This window comes from Cricetulus griseus, chromosome 2 (genome assembly GCF_003668045.3).
Source record: "Cricetulus griseus strain 17A/GY chromosome 2, alternate assembly CriGri-PICRH-1.0, whole genome shotgun sequence".
NCBI lineage: Eukaryota > Metazoa > Chordata > Mammalia > Rodentia > Cricetidae > Cricetulus > Cricetulus griseus.
In genome coordinates, this window is record NC_048595.1 from 319,177,294 (window position 1) to 319,204,037 (window position 26,744).

At 42.7% G+C, this 26,744-nt stretch overlaps 1 protein-coding gene across 2 annotated transcripts; it reads left to right on the plus strand.

Annotated features, from left to right (window-relative positions):
• The first annotated feature begins 129 nt into the window (after nucleotides 1-129).
• On the plus strand, nucleotides 130-26,029 carry Ccdc125 (coiled-coil domain containing 125). Of its 2 annotated transcripts, none has more exons than XM_035440533.1 (12): nucleotides 130-1,272; nucleotides 4,258-4,598; nucleotides 6,343-6,401; nucleotides 8,783-8,869; nucleotides 10,646-10,723; nucleotides 11,343-11,428; nucleotides 14,338-14,420; nucleotides 16,173-16,288; nucleotides 18,212-18,319; nucleotides 19,608-19,779; nucleotides 23,591-23,721; nucleotides 25,064-26,029. In XM_035440533.1, the coding sequence occupies exons 2-12, from the start codon at nucleotides 4,298-4,300 to the stop codon at nucleotides 25,364-25,366; spliced, it is 1,524 nt and encodes a 507-aa protein (XP_035296424.1). In that variant the 5' UTR covers nucleotides 130-1,272; nucleotides 4,258-4,297; the 3' UTR covers nucleotides 25,367-26,029. The 2 variants fall into 2 exon arrangements, with proteins under 2 accessions (XP_035296424.1, XP_027257400.1); XM_027401599.2 differs by lacking the exon at nucleotides 130-1,272 and adding an exon at nucleotides 3,165-3,217.
• The last annotated feature ends 715 nt before the right edge of the window (nucleotides 26,030-26,744 follow it).

A 26,744-nucleotide genomic window follows, 5' to 3' on the forward strand; every position in this document is an offset into this window, starting at 1 on the left:
AGAATTTGGGGGCTGGGGAGATGGCTCAGAGGTTAAGAGCACTGGCTATACTTCTAGAGAACCCGGGTTCAATTCCCAGCACCCACATGATAGCTCACAACTGCCCAATTCTAGGGGAGCCAACACTTTTACATAAATACATGTAGGCAACACACCAATGTATATAAATTTTAAAAAGTACAAAAATAAGTGTATTATTTGTTGAGTTTTGACAAATTACCACTCTGGTTAAAATATAGGACTATTCAGGCTGGGCATAGTAGCGCACACCTTTAGTCCCAGCACTTGGGAGGCAGAGGCAGGGGAATCTCTGTATGTTCAAGGCCAGCCTGTTCTACATAGTGAGGAGTTCCAGAACAGCCAGAGTTATGTAACAGAGATACTATCTCAAAAAAAAAGGACTATTCCATAACCATCCCAAACCTTCCTAGTGATCTTTGAGATCAACCTTCCCATTCCAGGAAACTATTATTCTAATAGCTTATAATTTAGAAGATTCAGTGTGGACCCCATATGCTGCGCTTTGCTGTTGTTATTGTTATTCCTGTTTGCTTTTCAGAAAAAGGCTTGCAGTGTAGTCTAAACTGTCTTGAAATTTATGACTCTCCTGCTTCTACTCCTGAATGCTGGGAATACAAGTGAGCCCCACCATACCTGGCTATTGGATTAAATTTATTGCTGAAGTTATTTCTGGAGATGGACATGGGTTATTTCTAGTTTTCGTTTTGTTTTGTTTCTTTGTTTTGTTTTTCAAGACAGGGTTTCTCTCTGTAGCCTTGGCTATCCTGGAATGCCCTCTATAAACCAGGCTGGCCCCAAATTTACAGAGATATGCCTACCTATGCCTCCTGAGTGATGGGGATTTAAAGCATGAGTCACCACCACCCAGTTTAACATGGTTTCAATAGTGAAAAATAAGATAGCAATCTCAGCAAGAAGCCCAAGACTGGTGCAGTATCTGAGAAAGTCCTGGTAACCATCGCCTAAGCAGCAGGATATTTATATTCCCAGTCTCACCTGCCTGAGGCTTGTTACTATGGTTGTTTTTATTGTTGTTATTATTATATTTTCTTCTCATTGAATTGAAGCTTGACACTAGATTTTTTTAAAACTCATAGTTAAGGAAAAATAAAAAGGTAAAACATTTCTACACAGTTGCAGCAAAACCACCGTTTTGAAATGCCCAGTGTTGAAAGTCGGAGTTCCCCGCACTCCATCCTGAAGGGAGGGGGCTGAGTGTCTGTGCAGCAGCTGCTCTCTGAGTGTAACCAAGTAAGTGACCCCAGGGACTGGGGGTGGAGGGGGTAGAGGGGTGGTACATCTTCTAGGATGCTGTTTCTAGAATACATTTTCTTCTGGAAAAGAGGGCAAGTCCTATGGTACCCAGTGTGTAGCCTTGCCAGCATGACTGTTGTGCGTCCTTGTCCTAGAAAAGGCGAGTGTTGTGTTTGTTCTCTCCTTTTCATTTGTTAGTGAATAAGTCTCTATTGAGCAGCAGTTATGTTTCCGAAACTGAATTAAGCTCTAGAGTACCGGGGTGAACCAGGCGGGACTTGGTATCTTTTGCCCTATCTGTTCTGCATGAGCAGGTCTTGGCTGTGGCAAAGCAAAGTGTGCAGGTGGCTGATGTAGCCTAACACATACGCAGTGAGTCACCTCCTGCTTCACTCAGCTCCCCAACTCAACCAGACAGATTGGTGGTATAATTGGAGAAATGAGTAAAATATGGAGGAATATGTTCCGAAGTTCTAAGTGCTAAGGGAGGGAGGGAATTGGAAGCAGGGAGAGAAGCTGGGCTGATGGCACATGCCTTCATCCCAGAATTCAGGAGGCACCGGCAGGCAGATCTCTGCTGGTTCCAACCCATATCTGGCTATTTTATGTTATTTTGATTTTGTTTTTGCTTTGGTTTTTAGGTTTTTTAAAGACAGGGTTTCTCTGTATAACAGCCTTGGCTGTCCTGGAACTAGCTTTGTAGACCAGGCTGGCCTCGAACTCAGAGATCCTCCTACCTCTGCCTCCCAAGTGCTGGGAAAAAAAGTGTTGGCCACCATTATTTTAAGGCTGGCTCTTCTATGTAGTCCAGGCTGATGATAAACTGGCTTCTGCCTGCCTCTACCTTCTAAGTGCTAAAGTTACAAGCCTTTGATACCACAGATAGACGAGCTTGCAATTTTATTTATTTATTTTAGTTTACTGTGCTGGGGATGGAACCTAGGACCTTATGCGTGCTAAGCAAGTGTTCTACCAGTGAGCAGTATCTCCTGTCCCTACACTTTCCATTTAGACAGTATGCCAAGAAAGCTCACTGAGAGGTGACAGGCACTGAAGTTATAACCCAAAGAGGCTAAGGATCTAGGTGTATAGATGTCTAGGGGAGGAACACCCCAGGTAGCACAGAGCTCTGGGGTGCAGAATGTCTGGTCCACACCAGAGCAGCAGAGAGCCCAGGTTGGCCACCATGGGGATGAGAAGAGGATAGAATACAGGACCTTTGGCCATTGCAAGGCTTTGGATTTTACTTGAGTTACACAATAGTGGGAGATTTTGAACACAACTGTGACACTGTAATTTGAAAACAGAAAGGGAGGATACTGAAAGGGACACCTTCCTTTGCCTATTCACCATCCCTGAGCCACAGAGAGCTAAGGGTCCCCTTAACCCATGAAGTAAGGGATGGAGCAGCAGGGACAAAAGCAGGAGGTGGAGTCCTTCTGGAGCAGTGTTTGTCATGGGAAGTCTCTTGCACATATTTCCGAATTTTGTACCACTCTCAGCCCTGTATCAACCAAACTGTTTCATTTATAAGCTTGCATTTTTTAAGTCTCCTGTCTCGTCAGTAATTGGTCTACTATACTGTTTTAGTTAGTTTTTTTTTTTTTTTTTGATTGCTGTGAAGAGACACCATTACCATGGCAACTCATAAAGAAAACATTTCATTGGGGTGGCTTGCTTACAGTTTCAGAGGTTTAGCCCATTATGATCATGGAGGGGAACATGGCAGCATGCAGGCAGACGTGGTGCTGGAGCTGAGAGTGCTACACCTTGCAGGCAACAGGAAGTTGACTGGCTGTCACACTGAGGGAAGCTTGAGAGAGACACCTCGGAGCCCGCCCCCACAGTGACACACTTCCTCCAACAAGCCACATCTCTTAATAGTGCCATTCCCTTTGGGGGCCATCTTCTCTCAAACCACCACATCTACCCTGATCAAAAGGTACTGCTTTCCCACTTTCCTGCCTTCCCACAATTCACCTCAGTCTTTGAAGTAAGAGCTGGGACCCTTTCCTGTGGAAAAAGACCTGAGGTGTTAGATACTTCTAATGAGGATTGCAAAGGACATTTGTGTGTTAGGTTTTGTTTTATTTTTTAAATTTATTTATATTTATGTGTATGTGTGTGCTGTTTGTCTGTATGTATACCACTGGTGTACAGGTACCCTTGGAGGCCAAAGCAGGTAGAGGATCCCTGCAGCTGGAGGTACAGGCAGTTGTGGGCTGTCTGATGTGGGTGCTGGGAATTGAATTCTTGTTCTCTGTAAAAACATCAAGTGCTACTAACTACTGAGCCATCTCTTCAGTCCCATCTTTCCTATTTTGTCGTTGTTTTTTTGTTTTTTGTAATACGGTTTCTCTGTGTAGCCCTGGCTGTCCTGGAACTCACTTACGTACTAGACCAGCCTAGCCTCGAACTCACAGGGATCCACCTGCCTTTGCTCCTGAGTGCTGGGGTTAAAGGCATGCACCACCACTGCCCAGCCCTTTCTTTTTTCTTTTTTTTTTTAAAGATTTATTTATTTGTTATGTATAAGTTTATTATGTATACAGTGTTCTGCCTGCAGGCTAGAAGAGAGCATCTGATCTCATTACAGACGGTTGTGAGCCACCGTGTGGTTGCTAGGAATTGAACTTAGGAAGAGCAGCCAGTGCTCCTAACCTCTGAGCCATCTCTCCAGCCTTTCTTTCTTTCTTTCTTTCTTTCTTTCTTTCTTTCTTTCTTTCTTTCTTTCTTCCTTTCTTTTCCTTTCTTTCTTTCTTTCTTTCTTTCTTTCTTTGTTTCTTTCAAGAGCTGAATGATATTTCTGTCTGTGAGTGCACACACATTTTCTTTATTCATAGCTTCACAGTTGTTAGCGACGGTGAACATGGACGTGTAGGCATGTCTTTGACATAAATGTTTTCATGTCTTCTTGGGGGGAAAAAAGAGAAGGGACTGCTGCATCTGCTGCTTTTTAATTACTGCCGCCCCTAACTGCAGACAGCCTGTTTTCCCCTATGAAAAAAACAGCGTTTGGCCAATGAGCAAAGCGACGAGGTCGTCGAGTGAGACTGAAGATATTTGGGAAACAGAGGAGGATGACATGACCGAAGGTGACCTAGGGTGTGGCCTCGGAAGAAGACCTGGTGGTGTTTATGAAGTTTCGTGTTCAATTACATCGAAGAAAAGGTCAGCCGGAAAGAACTTGAGCCCTCCTCTGTTTCCAAGAAATGGAGAAGAAAGAAGCGAAACCATTTTTCAGTATTCCAGGAATAAGGGCTTACAGGACATGTGCGCTCACGGATGCGGAGCGTCCAGCTACAGACGGCAGAGCAGCACGAGTAAGAACTGGGCTTTCTCTCCCTGCTTCCTTCCTTTGTGGCTATTATCAGTGCTCTCTCACTCTCCCAGCTCATGAAAATCAGTAACCGCTGTAGATTTTCATCTTTATCTCTGTAAGATTATTTAGATTAAATTTATTCATTTATGGTGGTTGGTGCAAGCATTCGCCAAGGTATGCCACAACTTGGAGCCAGTTCTTCCTTTCCACCACGTGGGTCCCAGGGATGGAACTCCGGTCCTCGGGCCTGGTAGCAGGTGGCTTTACTTGCTGAATCACCTCACTGGCCCGCATCTTATTCTCTTGAAGGAATTTGGGGTGTTCATGTCTTACTTGTGAGAACGGCAGCGGTGATGAGCAGTCACCGGTAGTCTGCTTAATATCGTGCATTTGTGGCTCTGGTAGCTACTTAACTCCATTCCCTTCTTTGTTTCGCAGTTTTATACTCCGCCCCCCACCCTCCCATCCCAATTAGCAAACAGGTGTCTAGCCCGCTAGGTGCCAAGTGCAGATCTAGGTTCTGGGAATACTTGTCTGTTTTCTGAGTTACTCTGGTCAGTGGAAGAGAGAGAATGCAGGATATGATAAGCTTTAGCAAAAGCAGCCGGGGAATCGGTCTCCATGGAGTGACCGCCTAGAAGCTCTTTTTATTGATACACAAAAGGCCTATTAACAAGTCGATTCCTGCATGCCAAAATCTCTTAGACAAATAAAGAGTTGCCTTAAGGAGCCATGACCTAAGCAAACACAATCATAATTCCAGGTTTGCCGGAAATGTCTTATGACTGAGGTTATGCTAAAGTTCTGAAATTCCCAAGAAAGACCAACCCCACAAATCCCAGTAACAATCTCTGATTATTTACAAGAGATTATTTCAAGGATAAGTGGCCATCACTCCAGAGTAAATGCCAGGTGCAAGCGCCCTTTTAATATTCCACTACAAATAATAATGAACAAAATATGTAATTAAAGTTACAGAAGACCTCTAGTTGGTCATTGTCCTTGGAAAGAAATTAAAGTTTACTTCCTAGGTATTATTGCTAAACATTAAATCCATTTATTCAACTAGAATAATGTGTGTTTTTCTACACATTTGTATTAATGAACAGCCAGTTCATTAACATAAACTTCGTATCACGATCCTTTAGAAGCTTTTTTTTTTTTTCAAAACCACACATCTTTTAGTTTGTGAATGTTTTAGGGTTCATTTTTTAAATGATTTGTTTGTTTGCTTATTTATTTATTTTATGTATATGAATGTTCTGTCTGTATGTACATCTTTATGCCAGAAGAGACCATCAAATCCCACTAGAGATGGTTGTGAGCCACCATGTGGTTGCTGGGAATTGAACTCAGGACCTCTGGAAAAGCAGCCAGTGCTCTTAACTACTGAGCCTTCTCTCCAGCCTTAGGGTTTGTATTTTTATCATTTTATCATTTTTATCATTTTATCATTTTTATCATTTTACCTTATAATTTTTTCATTTTGCTATTTAGAGGAGATACATATTTAATATTTGTAATATAGATGCCCTGTGTTTTGCAGAGGGGTAGGACATTTGAGACAGTTTCTCTACTTAGCCCTGACTGTCCTGGAACTCACTATGTAAACCAGACTGACCTCAAACTCACAGAGATCCACCTGCCTCTGCCTCCCAAATGCTAGGATTTAAGGAGCATGCTTCCACGGCCAGCTAAATGCCCAGTATTTAACTAAAAAAACTATTCAATTTTTCCTCCAATAGATTCTAACTCAGAATTGTCAAATGAACAATTAAGACAACGTCTTCATGAAACTTTAGAGGTATGTCCTACATGATACCAAGTGAGCACTGTACCCCATCCATTCCTCCAGACTTCCCCCTTCTCCCCTTCATCTCTCGAGCTCCTACTATTCATCAGGCCTCCTCTCTCTCTCTTTCTCTCTCTCTCTCTGATTCTATCTTCTTCTTCTTCTTCTTCTTCTTCTTCTTCTTCTTCTTCTTCTTCTTCTTCTTTTTGTTTTTTGAGACAGGGTTTCTCTGTGTAGCTTTGGAGCCTATCCTGGCACTCGCTCTGGAGACCAGGCTCGTCTTGAACTCACAGAGATCCTCCTGCCTCTACCTCCCGAGTGCTGGGATTTAAGGCATGCACCACCAATGCCCAGCTTGATTCTATCTTCTTTATTTCTCTCTCTCTCTCTCTCTCTCTCTCTCTCTCTCTCTCTCTTTCTTTCTTTCTTTCTTTCTTTTTCTGGGTGCCTGTGCCATGGCACACCTATGGACTTGATGGAGTTGATTCTCTCCTTCCATTCTTTGGGCACCAGGAATTAAACTCTGGTGGCAAGCTCCTTAACCTGCTGGGTCATCTTGCTGGCCCTGATTCTTGTCTCTTAGAAAAAAAAAGTTCTCTCAGCTAAGCATGCCCACCACTTCTCTGTCTGGCTTCTCTAAACCTATTTAAACTACTGGGAAAAATTGGTATTGCTTCCTTGTAGATGCTGTGTCTCTGCAGACGCCTTATCTCTGGCTCCCAAGTGCTGGGATTAAAGGCATCCACCACCACGCCCAGCTGAAAATACAGCTATGTGAGACCCTTTGTAAAGCAAAACAACACTGAGATTTTTCTTTTCCTTATGATTAGCTGAGTGCATACGTGGGTAAAAGCTAGAGACAGGCTCCTGCACAGCAGGAGCCCCTTTCCAGACCCTGGATGAGGCACAAACCACACCCAAACACCTGTTTTCATAGATTCTTTATTAATTGGAGAAGAAAAATTAAAGTGGCTGCTTTCTGACTCAGGCAGAAAATAACAGCAAATGACCTTGCAGGCGTAATTTTTTGTTTGTTTGTTTGTTTTCGGTTTTTTGAGACAGGGTTTCTCTGTGTAACAACAGCTCTAGCTGTCCTGGAACTAGCTCCGTAGACCAGGCTGGCCTTGAACTCACAGAGATCCATCTGCCTCTGCCTCTGCCTCTGCCTCTGCCTCTGCCTCTGCCTCTGCCTCTGCCTCTGCCTCTGCCTCTGCCTCCTGAGTGCTGGGATTAAAGACGTGCTCCACTACCGCCTGGCTGGCAAGTTTAATTTTTAAAGAGGAGAAAAAGGGGAGGTCTGCGTTAGAATGGGTTAGGATTTGGTGGTAAAGGGGATAGAGGATAAGGGAGGAGGGGGCAAGGGGAGGGGGGCAAGGGTATTTATCCCAGTAGGGACAAAGGACTGCCTCTGGATAGAGAGGAGACAGATGTGGCACATAGGAAAAGGTCAGTTTATAATGGTAAAGGGGGAAACCCAGTGTTAGGATGAGGTGTTTAATTTTAATTGGTGAACCAAAGGTGGCTTCTAATTGCTGGATTTCAATACTTTGATAGCTGGACCTTGGTAGTCAGCCACTGGAGGAGGAAGTGGCCAATTAAGGGAATAGACCTTGGCGGCTAGCTTTAGGAATGTGGTATTGAAATATTTTAGTTTGCTGAGAGAAAAAGTTTTAAAAGATTTTAGTTCACAGAGAGAAAAAGTTTCCCATAGGCCTTGGCCCATTACAAGGAAGTTGGCCCCAACCCCGGGCACATCCTATGGTTTAGATGGCGGCAGTCGCCAAGACAACCCTCTTTGGGTCACACCTGGCTGGCCAACAGACAATCAAGGACCTTCCAGGGTACATTCTATGGTTTTTTCCTTTGTAGAAAAGCAGGTCACACCTGGGTGAGCACTCTAACATGGGATCATACTTTGTAATCAATCACTTTGTACCCCTTGCCTGTATGCTGATCTGTGGTTTTTTCCTATATAAGGAGCCTGTAACCCTTGCTGGTGTGTGCAGCTTCCCCGATATTGCTGACACCCGAATGCGCATTCCTTCAATAAGCCCTCTTGCTTTTGCAGCTCTTGGTCTGGTTTCTGAGTCTTGGGGACTCCTCGGGATCCTGAGGCCCTTAGGGGTCTGGGGGTCTTTCAGTATAACAGCGTTTAGCCAGGCAGAGAGGGAACGGGGAGAAGGGCAAGGCCTGCCACAGCCACATGCTGGAGTGGGCTGCTGTCCCTTCAGACTGGAGCTTGATAGTGAGCCTCTGGGCTGTAGCCTGCCTGGTTCACTGCAGCATCAGTAGGAACTCAACCTGGTTCAAGGGTAAACGTGGCCTAGCCATGTTGACAGTTCAGGGATTACATGCCTTGAAAACAGGAAGGCTTATTGTATTTCTGTCCTCAGGAAGTAGAGATTTTAAAAACTGAACTTGAAGCATCTCAAAGACAACTTGAAGGGAAAGAGGAAGCACTGAAAATCCTTCAGAGCATGGTGAGAATTAATTTCTGAAATTTCCATCATTTAACACATTCCAGCAATAAGTGGAATTATAATCTCTGTACTCAGGAGGCAGTGGCAGGAGGATCAGGAGTTCAAGACCAAACTAGGCCATGTCCTTCGACCCTGTTTTAAACACACACACACACACACACACACACACACACACACACACACACACACACACACACACACCACACCACCACCACCACCACCACCACCACCAACAACAACAACAACAACAACAACAACAACAACAACATAATTAGGATGTTACCTTGTAAAAATAAAAGTGTCAGTTCTTAATATTGCTGGGTTTTTGAGACACAGATTTTTTTTTTTTTTTTTTTTTTTTTTTTTTTTTGGGTTTTTCAAGACAGGGTTTCTCTATGGCTTTGGAGGCTGTCCTGAAACTCACTCTGGAGACCAGGCTGGCCTCGAACTCACAGAGATCCACCTGCCTCTGCCTCCCATACTGGGACTAAAGGTGTGCGCGACCAACGCCCGTCGGGATACAGATATTTTAATAGCATGATTTCCTGATCTTTAAGTATATAGTTAGTTATTACTAACCTCTACTAACCTCTGCATTGCACAGCTATCACTAGGATCTAATTTTAGAGCATTTCCAATATTTAAAAAATGGATCTTGTGGGGGGCTAGAGAGATGGCTCAGAGGTTAAGAGCACTGGCTGCTCTTCCAGAGGTCCTGAGTTCAATTCCCAGTATCCACAAGGTGCCTCACAACCATCTGTAGTGAGATCTGGTGCCCTCTTCTGACCTGCAGGCAGAACACTGTACACATAATATATAAATCTTTAAAAAAACTTTAAAAAAATGAACCACCCATACACTTTTTAGCAGATTTGTCTTTTCACCTTCTCTGTTTCAAACAAACACAACCAATTTGTGTCTGTAATCTTTTAATTAGCATGCTTTTGAGGTTCATGCATTTTATAGCATATATATTTTTTTTTCTCTTCTTCTTCCTCATTCTCCTTTTTAGTTTATTGAGACAGGGTTTCTCTGTGTAACAGCCCTGACTGTCCTATAACTTGTTCTGTAGACCGGGCTGGCCTCAGATTCAGAGATCCATCTGCCTCTGCCTTCCAAGTGTTGGGATTTAAGGTGTGTGCCACCACCACCTGGCAATACTTTCTTCCTTTTATTGCCAGTAATCTGTTGTATAGCCATACATGTTTTATTTATCTGTCACCCACCAGCTGGTATATATCCCTCTTATTTCTTTGTGATTATGGTGAATAACACTGCTGTGCGTATTTCCCTGTCAAGAAACTTCATTCATTCAATCACATTTGGGAGGAAGGGAGAGCCACACAAAGATCTTCTGAATTTTAAACTCTGTCTTCACAAAAAATTGTTGATGTGACTGTCTCATCTTTTGAATATTCTTTTATCTTAACTTAGAATGTTGGGCTGGTGAGATGGCTCAGCAGTCAACAGCACATACTGCTTTTTCATAGGGCCCAAGTTTGGTTCCCAGCACCTATGCCAGGCAGCTCACAACTGCCTATAAAAGCCCAGCTCCAGGAGATCCGACCCCCCTTCTAAGAAGCCTCCTCAGGCACCAGCACACACATGCACACGTCTACACATAGACACACAGACAGAAGTACACGTATTGAAAATAAATAAATCTTTAAAAAATAAAATATGCATATAGAAATATGTGCGACATGCATCTGTTATGCAGATAGGAATGTTTAAAACTTAATTTTACTGATGCTATTTTTATTTTTTTTTCCTTAGGCAGTGCTTGACAAAGCCACAAGTCACACACAGACAGTGCTTCAAAAAACCATAGAACAAAAGAGATCTTTGGAGAAGGTATTTGCAATTGTTAACATGTATTTCAACATAATTTCCTTAGGTGTGTCATTGGGCTAACTCTCCCCCAAGGAGTTATTCAGTCTCTGATGGTTTTCCCTTTGAATACTTACATTGTAGAACAGATTGTCACAGGGGTAAAGTATGGCCTCTTTATTTTTCTTTTATGGCAGCAGAAGGTCTGCCAGCTTAGCACTTCTCATTTTTCTTCTTTTTCGTCCCTGTTTCTGAACACCTCACCATAAGTGGAGTTAGGATCATTGTAGATGTCCCTTTCTTATGTCAATGAATTTGCCCTTGATGGGGCCATTTGGGCTAAGGCTCCCAGGAGTAAATTTAGTTTCTGGGGCCTAAGGGCAGTAGGAGGGCCCTGAGAAATGTGGGCTCGGTACAACCAAATTTGAGCCCAGACGTTTAAAAAACATGCATATAGAAATGTCATATTTTACAAATGTCATACACTTTTCTGAGTGGCGTTCTTACTCTTTTAATTGCTCTATGATTAAATGCCTTTCATTCATTCAGTGTCTTAAAATGATTCATACTGGTAATTTTCCATGAAATGCTTTTTTTTGTTTGTTTACTTTTTTATTTGAAGGTGCTATTTCTCTTTCTATAGGAAATAAATGCCTTGCAGTGGGAAATGGAATTTGATCAGGATAGATTTAAAAATATAGAGGAATCCTGGATCCAAAAATATGACAGGTTTGTATATTTGTGCATTGAGAATTAAACGTAGGGCCTTGTGCATGCTGTACAATTACATACAATTACATGCTGTACAGTTACATAGGCACACTCTCAGCCCAGGTAAGTATAGTATATGTATGTATAGTACATATGTATAAAACACATGTAATTCAAATGTAGTTTTAGGTTTTCTTCTTTGAGCAAATAAATAAAATTCTTATTCCTTATCTGCTTAGCGTTTCCATATTTTCTGTTGTTTTCCTAGCACTGCATATATAGTGGCATGAACCTGTAATCTTGACTGCTAAGGAGGCTAAGGCAGAAGATCCTAAGATCCAAGTAGTTTAGCAGGATTTCTTTTGAAATAAAATTAAAAAGGGCTCAGTGGTAGAGGGCCTAGTTAGCATTTGTAAAGCAACAGTGGCAAACAAAGCAGTCTGGGGAGATGGCTCAGTTGGGTAAAGTGTTTGCCTTCCAAGTGTGAGGACCTCAGTACTCTTCTTGTAAAAAGGCCAGCATGGTGTTGGTGCGTTTATCTGCAATCCCAACCCTCCTGAGGCAAGATAGGCCATGGAAATGGAGCTTTCCAGACGCTCACTTAGGCCAGCTAGCCTGGCATATGCTGCCGTGGATGAGAGACAGTACCTCAACAAGGTCCTGAAAACTCCTCCATGTTGTAGGGTGTTTCACAGTCTCTTTCCAACATCCAGAGAGGATTCCATTATATGAATATACCACATTTGTTTTCCTTCATCCCTCAGACAAACATAAACAAAGATGAAATACAAAAGTACAGTATAAATGGTATTTTTCTTTTTCTTATGCTTTTAGAAAATATTTATTTTTTGGTTTGTATTATTTTACATTTATGTGTATATACGAGGAGAGTGTGTTTACATTAGCATAGCGTCCCTGGGAGTCCAGAAGAGGGCATCAGATCCCCAGTTGTGAGTCACCTGATGTAGGTGCTGGGAATCAAATGGAGTCTTCTGAAAACACATTCTATACTTTTCTCCAGGTCCCCCGCCCCCCTTTTTTCTTATTCTTGAGAAAGGCTCCTAATACATAACCTAGGTTGGCGTGACTCGGCCTCCCATGAGGGATTACAGTAGTGTTCTGCCATTCCCAGCTGAACTCTGTGTGTGTGTGTGTGTGTGTGTGTGTGTGTGTGTGTGTGTGTGTGTGTGTGACCACCACCAGGCAATTTTGTAATGAATTCCATTTTTACTCACTAGTGTCCTGCTGCTTTCTTTCTTTTTTGTTTGTTTTCTGCGGTGCTGAAGGTTAAACCCAGGGCATCATGCATTCCTGTCGGCTAGACACATGCTTTCCCACTATATTGCCAGCCCTTTGTCCTTTGTATTTTTTTTATTATGTGAACTCTAACATAAAATTTACCATCTTGACCATTAAAAAATGTATAGTTCAAGCTAAGCAGTGATGGCACACACCTTTAATCCCAGCACTCAGGAGTCAGAGGCATGTGGATCTCTATGAATTCGAGGTCAGCCTGGTCTATAGAGTGAGTTCCTGGACAGGCTCCAAAGCTACACAGAGAAACCCTGTCTCCAAAAACAAACGAAAAACATATAGTTCAGTGACATTAAATCCTACGTAGGGTTGCATGCTTGTAACATCAATCAATATTCAAGAGGCTGAGGCAGGAGGATTGCTATGAGTTTGAGGCCAGCCTGAACTGCAGTGGTATAAGGCCAGCTAGGGTGACACTGCAAGATCCTGTCTTCAGAATCAAGTGGCATAATCACAGTAAGCCAGGCGTGGTGACAAAAGCCTGTAATAAGTCTAGGAAGCAAGCAGGAGATCAGGTCAGCTTCAGCTATATAGCAACACTCTGGGTCAAAACAAACAAGCATGGAACAGTGGCACAGGCCTGCAATCATAGCGCCTGATGGGAGGATCAGGAGTTCAAGGTCAGCCCAAGCTACACGAGATAGACAGAATCCCACGGAGAGAAGGCCACTGTACAGCCATCACCACCACGTACCCCGAGTGCCATCACACAGCTACTTGTCGTTGGTGCCTTCCAGAGTCCCTAACTACCCACATTCAATTTCTGGTCTCTGAATTTGCTTCATATTCACAGCCGTGTAGAGTTTCTGTCCTTTTTAATTGTCCTGCAAGGTTCCTCCGGTGTAACATGTTTCAGAATTTCTTCTCAAGATTTCCAATCTTCTTCCAAGAAAAGATCATATTTGTTTACTCCTTAAGTCCTAGATGGCCACTGGGTCTTGCTTCTTTCTACCTTACAGTTATTTTGAATAAAGGCGCTAGGAACATGGGTGAGCATTCTCTCACCCCATCCCCCAGTGAAGGACTTTAGGTTTGACTCTTTTTGTTTTTTTAGAATTAAGCAACATTGAGCGGGAGGTATAGTGACTTCTCATATGATCTCCCCATGCACAGTTTCCTGTTGTCCACATCCTCATTAGCTTAGACCAGGGTTATAATCCATGGACCTGCAGTGACTCAGTATCGACCCATGGACCTGCAGTGACTCAGTATCACGGCCTACGTGAGGACCTGTCTAAGATGGCCCAAGCACAGAGCCAGTGTCCAAATGGTTATTAAGTAGAATTAAAATTATATTAATGTAAATGAGAATGTGAATTCTGAGTCTGCTTATTTCTCAACTAGATATCTAAAAGATTTAAGAGTATAAATTTAAGGTTGGTCAGATGGCTGAGTAGATAAAAACACTTGCCACCAAGTCCAATGGCCTGAGTTTGCTCCCAGGACCCACATAGCAGAAGAAGAGAACTCACTCCCACAAGTTGTCCTTTGACTCCAATATGTACACTTTTGTGACTCCCACAAATAATTAAATTTAATAAATTTAGAAATAAAAATATTTTTGCTCCTCGAGGTGCTAATATCTTAATTATTTAGTTGTTTTTTTTTCCCAGACTAAACTGTGATAATGCAATCCTCAGAGAGAATCTGAAGGTGAAAACAGAAGAAATTAAAATGCTTAAGTCTGAAAATGCTGGTGAGTAATGCATTTTAATGATTCTTTTAAAGTATGTTAGCCCGAGGTGGTGGTTCACATCTTTAATCCCAGGCAGAGACAGGTGGATCTGTGAGTTAGAGGCCAGCCAGGTCTACAGAGTGAGTTCCAGGATAGCCAGGGCTATGCAGAGAAACCTTGCCTCGAAAATAATAGTTGTAACAATAAAATATGTTTAAAGACAGCAAGAATACTCTTGTCAATATAGACACAGTGCTAGCATTTTTAAGTAATATAATTTAGGGAAAATAAAGAAATGTATCATTTAGATTTTCTTAAAACGATTTCTTAAAGGTGAAATCCATACAACATAAAATTAATCCTTTAAAAATAAACAATTGGGCCAGCCGTGGTGGCACTCACCCTCAATCCCAGCATTCTGGAGGTGGATCTCTATGAGTCTGAGGCCAGCCTGGTCTGCATAGTTTAACAACAGCCAAAGGCTACATAGGGAGATTCTGTCTCAAACAAACAAACAAACAAAAAGCAGCAATTGGGAGGTGTTGGTGGATTTGCTCAAATCACATGGTATACATGTGGAATTTTTGAAAAATGTAAGTATAGAAATGATTAATTTAGTGGTGTTGACATCCTCTGTAGTTACTGTCCTCAACCATTTCCGCAATTTTCCTATATATTCCAAAGTAAATGCTGTGTTCAGTTTCTCTCTAGTATCCCTTTTGACACAGTTTCCATATAAAAGGCTAGGAAAGGCAGTGCAACCTGTAAGCCCATTATTTGGGAGGCTGAGGCAGGAGGATTGCCATGAGTTTGAGGGCAGCTTGGACTCCACAGTGAATTCTAGGCCAGTCAGGGCTAGAGTAAGAAACTCTCTCCAAAAAGCAAAATAGAATGACAGTAGAACATGATGCTACGGCAGCTGTGTGTGCTCTCCTGTGTAAAATCCATGTTTCCTAGTCCTTATGTAATGAAGAACCACGTTAGTGTAGGTTGTAAAATATGTATGTTGCATATCCCTTATATAATGAACCACCTTATGGTGAACATTGGTAGAATCATGGTAGCACCAATTTTTCTTACAGATTTTTTTAAAATTTTACTTTATGTGCATTGGTGTTTTGCCTATAAGTATGTCTGTGTGAGGCTGTCAGATCTTCGAGTTACAGACAGTTGCTAGCTGCCATGTGGGTGCTGGGAATCGAACCTGTGTCCTCCAGTGATGGGGATTGTCCTTCTGTATATGCTTCTCTTATTTTTTATTTATTTATTTATTTATTTGTTTATTTTTTGGTTTTTCGAGACAGGGTTTCTCTGTGGCTTTGGAGGCTATCCTGGCACTCGCTCTTGTAGACCAGGCTGGTCTCGAACCCACAGAGATTCACCTGCCTCTGTCTCCCGAGTGCTGGGATTAAAGGCATGCACTGCCAGGCCTGTATATGCTTCTCTTATTGGTTGATGAATAAAACACTGACTGGCTAGTGGCCAGGCAGGAAAGATAGGTGGGGCTACCAGACGAGGAGAATTCTGGGAAACGTAGGCAGAGGCAGTCGCCATGTAGTACACCAAAGGAGTAACAGGACCTGACCCTTGTCTGGTAAGATAAGACCGTAGCATGAGACAGTCACATCAGGTAGGTTTTCTGGGTGGAGCCCAGTCTTATATAATGTCTGCTGTATGTGTTCTTAGAAGTGAGTGTATGGCTTTGGTGCATCACCATGGAGAGGCTGCAGTTGGCCTCAGAGAACTAACACTGTCATGTGTGGCCCTTCTTAGTTTTGAATCAGCGGTATTTGGAGGCCCTCGCCATGCTTGATATCAAACAGCAGAAGATGGCTCAGGAGAACATGGTTCAGGAGGACAGTGGCTTTGCAGAGGTGTCCGGTCTCGAGGTATGTGTGCACCAGTGACAGCCGGATGGGAGGGACATCGTCTGCTTTCCTATTCCCTGCTGCTGGCTCGAGGACAGCAACAAACTTAGCTGCTCAGACTGGGGTTCAAGAGGCCCATAGTGTTAGCATAAAGTGTGGTGAACCTTGACGGATTCCATGGCAGGCAAGGGTGACCGAGGCGAGGGGACAAACATACCGGGCCGACAGAGCTTAGTGAGAAGTTTTATTAGAAAGGGGAGGGAAGGAGGAAGGAAAAAAGAGGTAAAGAGACAGAGAAGACAGAAGAGAAGAGGGAGACAGGAAAAGTCCTATCTGCCCCAGGGGAACAGCGGGAAAGAGAGAGCAAAAGGAGCATAAATGGGCAGAAGTCTTTCTTTTAAAGGGGTCCTTTGCACCTGGGCTGACCAGGGTACTGCCTGAGTACATTCTGCCAGGTGACAGGGGCAGGCCAGCATAATGCCTGAATCCTTACACATAGGACCGCCCAGGTTGCTTCTTGCCAACTGCTGTTTTCATGCCTGATGTTAACAGTCGCAGCACACACTGCCGGAGCCATGCCTCCCTGCTGGGTGGTTCTGGCTTTCACCTATCATCCTCACTGAAGGGCTGCAAAGGGGTGTCATGGAACGAAGGCTAGGTAGGTAGGTTCAGTTATTTTCCCACGGTGAAAGGGAAGCTGTGGCTTACCCAGGTTCAGAACAAAGATCTGATGTGTTGTCTGAGGCTTACAATGTGGAAGTTTAGCTGGTGAGGGACAAAGGAACTTAGGATTTCTAAGAAGCATGCTTTCCACACAATGGAGAACACAGGAAAAAAGAAAAATGAAAGCAACTGTCACCAAGAATACACATTGCACTGCCCTGCCCATGTGTCGAGTCTTCTAAGACCCAACACATTTAACCTTCACTCTCTGACTCAAGCTCTCCATCACACATGCAGTAAGACAGGAATGGTGGGGTAATTTTCCCTGCCACACAGCTAGTTAGAGTTAAATAATTTTGCAGTAAGCTCCTAATGAAACTTCAGAGTACATGGTACAATACTACGTAGACTACCCCTATTAAATTAATAAGTGTGCCTAGCTGCTATAAGGATGAAAAACAAAAGGGAGGTTCTTGCTTTTCTTTGAGTTACAGGGGTCAACCAGGAGTGACCCTGTTTGTCACTTCAGCCTTAGTCAAGTTTCGTGGGGTCAGGGCTACAAGTCACTACCCAAGAAATAGTCTAAAATATAGCACATGATTTGGAGAGTCATTTATTCATTTTGTGAGTGCTCTATCTGCATGTACACCTTTATGCCAGAAGAGGGTATCAGATCCCACTAGAGATGTTTGTGAGTCACCATGAGGATGCTGGGAATTGAACCTGGGACCTCTGGAAGAGCAGCCAGTGCTCTTAACCACTGAGCCAGCCCCACAGAATAATTTTTCTTAGGAGTGTAACAATGATTGCTTTCCCCAGGGGCAAAATAAAATTCACTGTTCATTCTGAGCACAGTCTTGGAGGAGATGGACATAGGGAATGCGGGCTGTAAGGCCACGCCTATCATGGGAAGCACTCATTCTGGGTATTATTAGTCTTAACGGCTTGGTTAGGCTAAATTCTTGCTGCATAATCAAAGTTATTGGAGGTGAATACCAGGGTTAAAGGTTTTGAGAGGGGGAAGTTTTTGTTGCAAGTAGTAATGTCTCATTTGTGGTTATTTCCACTCAGATCATGAATTCCTTGCCTCAGATTTTCTTTAAAAAATGTCTATCATATACATCATATATAACATTATATCTGTATACACACACACACACACACACTTTCCACTTTCTCGGATCAGAGGCTTGACTAGCATGTGCATGGCTGTGAGGTGGTGTTTGTAGGTGGCTGAGACAGAATGACACTTGGTAACAGGCAATGCCTTTGCGTTTCAAGCTTGCTGTCCTTGGAGCCTGCCTGTGTCTCGGTCCTGGAGGGAGCCCCTGTTCTTGTGCCAGAATGGCAGCATCCACTCGGAAACTGGTTCTTCAGCTCAAACAAGAGGTATTTATCAGATGCTTTGGTTCAGTCCCTTTATTAGTAGTAGGATAAATGGCAGTATTTGCAATAATGAACTTCGTCTTAGGCTGTGGAACCTACCTTGGTTTTATGTGATAGCATTAACTTGTGCACTGGATTTCATTTACCTGGTTCCAAAACACACATAGTACATTGCATGAAATCTGAAGCCAGATAAAGTTGTTTGACTAGGTGTGTAGTTTATATTTCTTAAATTCATATTTTCTCATTTATATACAGCCCTCAAATCACAGTTAACAGAGGGAAATGGTGTGTTTACACTTAAAATCAGTGGAATTAACACTGGGAAATGGGGAGGTGAACACAGAGCTTATCTGAAATGGAAGGAACACTTATGCGCTTGACCAGCTGTGCACCTTAGCGCCATAGTTTGCTGTGTGACTTTGGGCTGAATAAGCCTCAGTCCTCTCATAGGTTAACAGAATGATAACTATCTTGGAAGAAACAGACACAATGTTTATTGTCCACAGGCCAGGCATTAACCAGCTGATAGTTGCCCTTATAACTGGACTTTAATTATGAAGGTTTTTTGACTTGACATACTTCTAAAACTGTTTTACTCTTTGTTTTGTATTGAGACAGGGCTTCTCTGTGTATCACTGACTGCCCTGGAACTCTCTCTAGACCAGGCTGGCCTTGAAATCAGAGATCTGCCTGTCTCTACCTCCCCAGTGCTGGGATTAAAGCCATGTGCCACTGTGCTCAGCCACTGTTTTACCTTTTTTAAGATACAGAATTTAAAGCTCTTGGACAACATAGGAAGGCTAACAGCCAAACATTAGCTACCCCTTAATTAAGAACAGCATATGGCGGGGCAATGGTGGTGCACGCCTTTAATCCCTGCACTCAGGAGGCAAATGGATCTCTGTGAGTTCCAGGACAGGCTCCAAAACAATACAGAGAAACCCTGTCTCAAAAAACAAAACAAACAAACAAACAAAAACCGAACAGCATATAATCACATAGATCAGACTGAAGTTCAGCTAGGGGAAGTACTGGAGAGGCCAAACTGAAATGTAGCCTTGGGCGGTTTCCTTTTTTTTTCAGCTGTGCCCTTCCTCCAGGATTGGGCAGGACATACAGGGGCCAAGCCAGGGTAGTGAGTTTCAAGAGCTGGATTAGCAGGGAGTTGACAGGCATAAGGCAGACTGCTGGCATCCATGCCAGAGTGCTGGTACAATGGGCAATACAGTGGTTCATATATAAAAATGATTCCAGTTTCACCTCCCATGGCTCCCCAATTCTCTTTCAGTTGGAAATTCTGCAGAAAAGTAAGGAAGAAGCTCACATAATGGCAGATGCATTCAGAATTGCTTTTGAGCAACAATTAATGAGGAAAAACGAGCAGGCACTGAGACTGGCACACGTGGATATGTGTAGAAGAGCAGCAACAGGAATAAACAGGCAACACCCGAAAGAGGATGGTAACTAGGGAGAATGGGGTTTGTAGTTGCTTTGGGATATAATCAAAGTCGATAAAACACAGGAGAGAGGTAGGATTGAAGCTTTTCATGTAGTTACCATTCATTTTAAATTTAGCAAGTGTTGGGGCTAAAGAGATGTCTCAGCAGCTAGAAGTACTTGCTATCAAGCCTAACAACTTGTGTTTCATCCCTGAACCCAAAAGTTGAGGGTGTTGGTGTTCTGTATTTCAAGGGTCAATCTAAGAAAGAGGATCACTCCAAGATGAATCTTAGACTTTTTGGCAGCAGGGAGGAGCAGTTTCTATGAACTGACTCCCAAACAGCTGTGCAAAGACATATTTATTGATTGTTACACAAAAGGTATTATTGGGGAGTAAAACAAGTCCCTCATACCAAAGCCCCTGATCTAATCTACATGCTCTCTGAAGGGAAACATCACACCCCAGCAACTGTGTGCAGTACCCAATAATTCAAGACATCCAGGTGTGCCAGGACCATCTTGTGACCAAAGTCATGCAAAGGCTGTAAAACACCTTCAGAAAACAATGCTATAGATAATAGCAAACAATCACTATTTCCCACAATGATTTCTCCAAGGTCCAAGTACTTCTAGAAAACAACTATTCATTCTGAAGTTTACCCTAGATACAGTGAAAACAATTTTTCATTCTAATGTGTACCCTAGATACAATGATTCAGTAACTTTTCCTCTACAGGAGGGAGAAAACTGACTCCACAGAGGTGTCCTCTGTCTCCACAGCAGGCCATGGCTGACACATATGCCCACATATACATATATGTTCATACACGTGAACACAACATAATGACTTTGTTTTGTTGTAACTAAGAAACTGGGATGCACCAAGCATGGTGGCACATAACTGTATTGCTACAATGCAGGGGGCAGAGGTAGAAATTCTAAGACATTGGCAATTGCATATGCAAATGAGATTCAAAGTTAATAAAACTATAAAGAAACAGAATAATTTCTTTTTTTTAAAGATTTATTTATTATGTATACAACATTCTGCTTCCATGTATGTCTTCTCACCAGGAGAGGGCACCAGATCTCATAACAGATGGTTATGAGCCACCATGTGGTTTCTGGGAATTGAACTCAGGACCTCTGGAAGAGCAACCAGTGCTCCTAACCTCTGAGTCGTCTCACCAGCCCGAATAAGCTCTTTCTAACACTTCTTGTCGTAGTGTGTGCCTGTGCATGCAGACAAGCATGCAGGTGCTGATTGTAGTCAGAATTTTCTTTGGGCTGTCAACCAGCTCCCAAATAAAGACAAGGAGATTTATTATTAATTTTGAATGCTCGGCCTTAGCTTAGGCTTGTCCCACTAACTTTTTTTTTTAAGATTTTATTTATTTCTTATGTATACAGTCTTCTGCCTGCATGCCAGCAAAGGGCACCATGTCTCATTACAGATGGTTATGCGCCACTATGTGATTGCTGGGAATTGAACTCAGGACCTATGGAAGAACAGTCAGTGCTCTTAACTGCTAAGCCATCTCTCCAGCCCCCCCACTAACTCTTTTAACTTAACTGGTTTCTATTAATGTAGGTTTTGCCTTGGAGCTTTTTACCTTTCATTCTGTATGTCCTACTTAACTGCTTCCTATGTGTCCGATTAGCTGGCCCCTGGAGTCTCCCTGGCATCTCTTTTCTTTCTTCCTCTTTCTCTGTCAAGCCTAGATTCTTCCTCCTACTTACTCTCTGTCTGAAGTCCTGCCTATACCTCCTGCCTAGCTATTGGCCATTTAGCTTTTTAATAGACCAATCAGGTGCTTAGGCAGGCAAGTTAAATAAATGCAACATAGTTAAACTAATATTCCACAGCAGTTTAGGAAGACCAGAAGAGGTTGCTGGAGTCCCCCTGGAGCTACAGGTGGTTATAATAAGAACTGAACTCGGGCCCTCTGCAAGAGCAGTAATTCACTGCCAAGCCATCTTTTCAGTACTCTTTTCTAGTGGTCTTCTACCTCAGTTACACAAGGCTATGCTAAGTGGGAAGAGACATAATTATTACAAGTGCTCTGATTACTTGGGAATGGTGGTACATGTTTGTAATCCCAGCACTAAGAAACTGAGGCAAACAACTAACTGGAGGTCCTAACTCAAGAGACTCTCAAATGCCAAGAGGAAAGTAACACTGAACATAGATAACATTTAGCTGGGCATGGTGATGCATACCTTTAAACTCAGCACCGAGGAGGCAGGTGGATCTCTGTGAGTTCCAGGCCAGCGTGGTCTACATATGGGTTGTAGGCTCATCAGAGATACCTGATAAGTATTGGATCCCCGTCATTGGATTTCTCTGCTGCTGCAACAAGTCAAACCAAATTAATAAATCCAGATTTAATAAACCGAGCACAGCACAGCACTCTGGGTGACTCTTAGGAAGGCAGGAGGCCAAACATGTGGCAGAACTGTGGGCTAGGTCTTAAGTACCCTGTAGGTGTAGTCTTGATCAGCTCCAGGGGAGAGCTGACCCTTGGATGCCTTCTGAGGGGTGGAGACTGAAAGGAGTGAGGCTAGAGCTGAGATTTCCAACAATACCTAGTGAAACCTTGTATCAAAACAACAAAAAGGAAAATGGCATTTAGCTGGGCATGAAGGCACATGTCAGAAATCCCAGCCCTTAGGAGGTAGAGGCAGGAGGATCAGAAACTCAATTCAGCTAGGCTTGAATTTAAGCCCTGGGACCCACATAGTAGAAGGAGAGAACTAACTCCCAAAAGTTGCCCTCTGACCTCCATATGCTCGCCATGGCACATGTGTGTCCATCTGCCTCCGGAGGGCTGGGATTAGAAGCGTGTGCACCCCACCTGTTTCTACAAATTTTATCTTTGTGATAAATCAAGATATAGAGAATCATTTTGTATGCTAATACTGGGCTAAGTGTTTTCACAATTACGTTTCTATGATGATAAACTACCCACAAAATCTACCATTTTAACCAAGTTTAGTACAGCAGTAAGTTGTCTAACCACCACGAAGCTTCAGAATTACCTTCTCAAACAGAAACTGTGTCATTAACAAACTCCCCAAGCTTATGGTATATAATGAAAATGTTAAAAATGGTAAACTTTATATTTTGTCATCGTCAGAAATGACAGTGGCAAATGGGAAGGTCAGAAAACTCATCTAAAGCTTTGGTTAAGAGGCTGAGTGGGTCCTTTTATCTTGGCATGGCAGGTTTTGCCAAAAGAACTTTTTTGTATCAAATACTAATGTATGGAAGTGAAGGAACTGGTGGCTGAGCCAGAAGTGGGTTAAATATTGGTGTGTGGAAGTGAAGGAATCGGTTGGTGGCTGAGCCAGGAGTGTTTGAGATACTCATTTTTGCACATTTTTTAGATACTTTGGAGACTGGCTTTGTACAAACTTACTCTCTATATGGTTCCTATATATTGATTGTAAATAATTAGACCATAATTTCATTATAAATAAATGTATGTTAAAAAAAAAAAAGGCTGAGTGGGGATTCTGTGCAGTTAGTTTCCAAATAGTGTGGTTAGTGGCTGGAATTTAAAATTGGGAAATGTCACAGAGACCTGGATTTCTGCTGTGATGACCTAGAGTTCCCAACAGCATGTCTCACCTTCCAAGTCCCCACCCATACCTGGAACCACATTCCCCCATTACGCTGTGCAACTTGCAATATTGATCCTTGTGGTTTTGTGAGGATGACCACTCGATGGTTTTAGAAATCCCTTAGCTTTGGCTCACAGACACTTATTTTACTGCAACTACCATCAGTGAGTATATTTTTCTCAGCTGGTTTCTCCCACTGAATTTTAGGATATGCATCACAAAGGAGAAAGAAGACCTTTGGGCAGAGGCTGCTGGGGATACTCCCTTCAGAAAACAGTTCCAAGAGGACTGAAGACCAAGACAATCAGCAAGAAGTCTTCAGGATGCTAATAGACTTGGTTAGTACTGGACCTCCACTTGCTTTTGTTAGGGGCTGTGGTTCAGCTCATCCATGGGTTCCTCACTCGAGGCCTTGCTTGCTTCTTTAGCACTTTGCTTCACCTGGTACCACTCCCCATCATCTCCCTGCCAACTCTCCCCAATTCCCTTCGGATCACTGCTGTGCAGGATTTAAAGTCCCACATCTGAAGAGGGGAGAGGGGTCAGGGATTCATTCCAGCCAGTTCAGCTGCCTGCATTTTCATGAAGCTCAGGGCATTCGCGTATTCCAGGCACTTTGTCACAATACCCTTAAGTGGCCAACACAACCTGCAAACCTGCAATCAGTCCTGGTACCCTTCACAGATAGCTACTAAAGAAAGACACCGACACAAGCACTTAGAGCCAACACACTTTTAACTCTGTTGACACATTTATTTGTATATAAATACATAGAAACAATTTTAGATACAGCTTTAAATGTTCTTTCAGAAGTCAGTACATGTTGTTTTACATACATATATACAATCTTCCTTGTCACTAGGTGACTTACAGGGTTATAACAAGAGAAGTAACACTAACTCTCGCTGGGTTTTTTTAAAGGAAGTTTTATTGTCGTTGTATGTATGTATGATGTATGTGTGAGCACAACATGCCATGGCACACGTGTTGGTCAGAGGACAACTCTGTGGATCAGCACTTTCCTTCCATCTTTCTGTGAGTTCCAAGGATTGGACTCAGTACGGCAAGCCTGCATGTGGAGTACCCTACTTCACAGGCCACCTCACTGCTGCCCTCCACCCTCACCACCCTCATTAAAAAAAAAGAATCTTGGGACTAGAGAGATGACTCAGTTTGGCTCCTTAGGTAAGAACATTTACTTCACTTCCCAGCAATGACACTGGGTGGCTCAAAACCTCCTGTAAATCCAGTTTTGGAAGATCTGATACCCTCTTCAGGCTTCTCAGGTACCTACACACACATGGCACATATACATACATACACATAAATAAAAATTTAAAATAAAAAATAAAGCACAATTCAGCCATCAAGATGGCTCAGTAGGTAAAGGAGCCTGCTGCCAAGCCAGCCAACTTCAATTTGATTCCTAGACCCACATGGTAGAAGGAAAGAACTGACTCCTGAAAGTTGCTCTCCAACACCGGAATGTACTCCATGGCACACATATAAACATGCACACCAAATAAATTTTAAAAATTCACTTAAAACCCCCAGCATTTGATTAAAGATTATTTTAAAATATGATGAATTTAATATTTAGGATGCAGTATTTGGGTAAGATGCAATACTCCCTTCCTGCATATGTCCTGACTAACTGACATTCCTAACTTCTGTTTACAGTTGAATGACAAAGAAGAAGCACTGGCTCATCAAAGAAAGGTCAGTTACATGCTTGCTCGGACACTGGAAGACAAAGACACTGCAGCAAAGAATAAGGGCAGAATTCCCAGGAACCAGAATTTCCTATTCACAACCTCCTGGCAGGAAGCTTCAGAAGACTGTGTTTTGTGTGATCCAGCACATTCAAATGTCCATGTTTCTGATCCTGTGGGTTGCATTTGTTCAGTCCAGCATCCCCAGAGACACTCAGACTGCTCAAGAGCTCTTAAAAGATCCTGTTCTTTGCCATCAAATATATTTTAAAAACAAACCAGATGAAATTAGGATTAGAGTTGCTAAAAATCAGATTTTGGAGTTGGAAATGTATCTCAGAGGTAGGAGGACACTTGGTCAGTGTTCATAAGGCCTTGGTTTTAGTACATGGTGGTGTACACCTTTAATCCCAGACTTGGGAATCTGAGACAGGCAGCAGATCTCTGACTTTGAGACCAGGTAGTCTACAGAGCCAGTTCCAGGACAAGGGCAACACAAGGGAACCCTGTCTTGAAAAATCAAAACAAAACAAAAAAGGCCTTGGATTTGATGTTCAGCATTGCAAGGACTTTGAAAAGAAACACAGGGCATGGAGGATCATACTTCTAAATCCTAGCACTTGGGAGACTTAGGCAAAAAGACTACTGTGAATTTGACTAGATTACAGTAAGACTATTGCCAATGTTGATAAATATTAAGAAGTTGTATGTTTTCTAGATGTTTTTAAAATGTGTTACCATAGTAATTTACAAAGTAGTAAGTTCATTATGATATCTGAATAGATATATTAACAATATATGTGTTTTGACCATATCCTCCTTTTTTAATTTTAGGATGCAGCTTAAGTAATCAAATCTTTAACACATGTTCTATAAGAAATATACTAGTATTGTATAAGAAATGTATTGTGTGGACATCTTATTTATAAAATGCTTTTCCATATTTTATGACATTTCAATGTTTATCTATCTTATAAACAAATATTCTTGGGAAAAATGAAAAGTTCTTTATGGCGCTGGGGAGATGGCTCAGCTGGTAAATGCAAGCATGAGGCTGCATTTGATCCTCAGGCCACATGGAAAGTTAGCCAGGTACAGTGGAGCATACCTGTAACCTGACTGCTGGAGATGCAGAGGCCTACAGGCCTGCCAGCCTAATAGGAGAGCCCCAGGCCCCAGAGAGACCCGGTCTCAAAAAAATAAGGCAGACAACGCCTAAGGCTGACTTCTGGTGAGCACATGCAAGCACAAGCATATGTACACACATGCACAATTACTTATGAAGTAATTTTTCTGTTGTGTGTGGTGGTACATCCCTGTATACCCAATACTCAAGAGGCTTCAGGGTTGCATGTCTTAGGACAGTCTGTATGCTACCTAGCAAAAAACTGACTCAAAAACCACAACTAGAGCCAGGGCATGGTTCACTGGGTGAAGGCTCCTGCTACCAAACATGGTAACATGAGTTTGATCCCCAGCATCCACAAGATGGAAGGAGAGAACCAACTCCCAAGAGTCATTCTCCAGTCTCCACACTTTACTGTGGCTTATACTTGTGACTACATAAATAAAACTGGGTGTGGTGGTGGTGCCTGCCTTTAATCCCAGCACTCAGGAGGCAGAGGCAGGCAGATGTGAATTTGAAACCA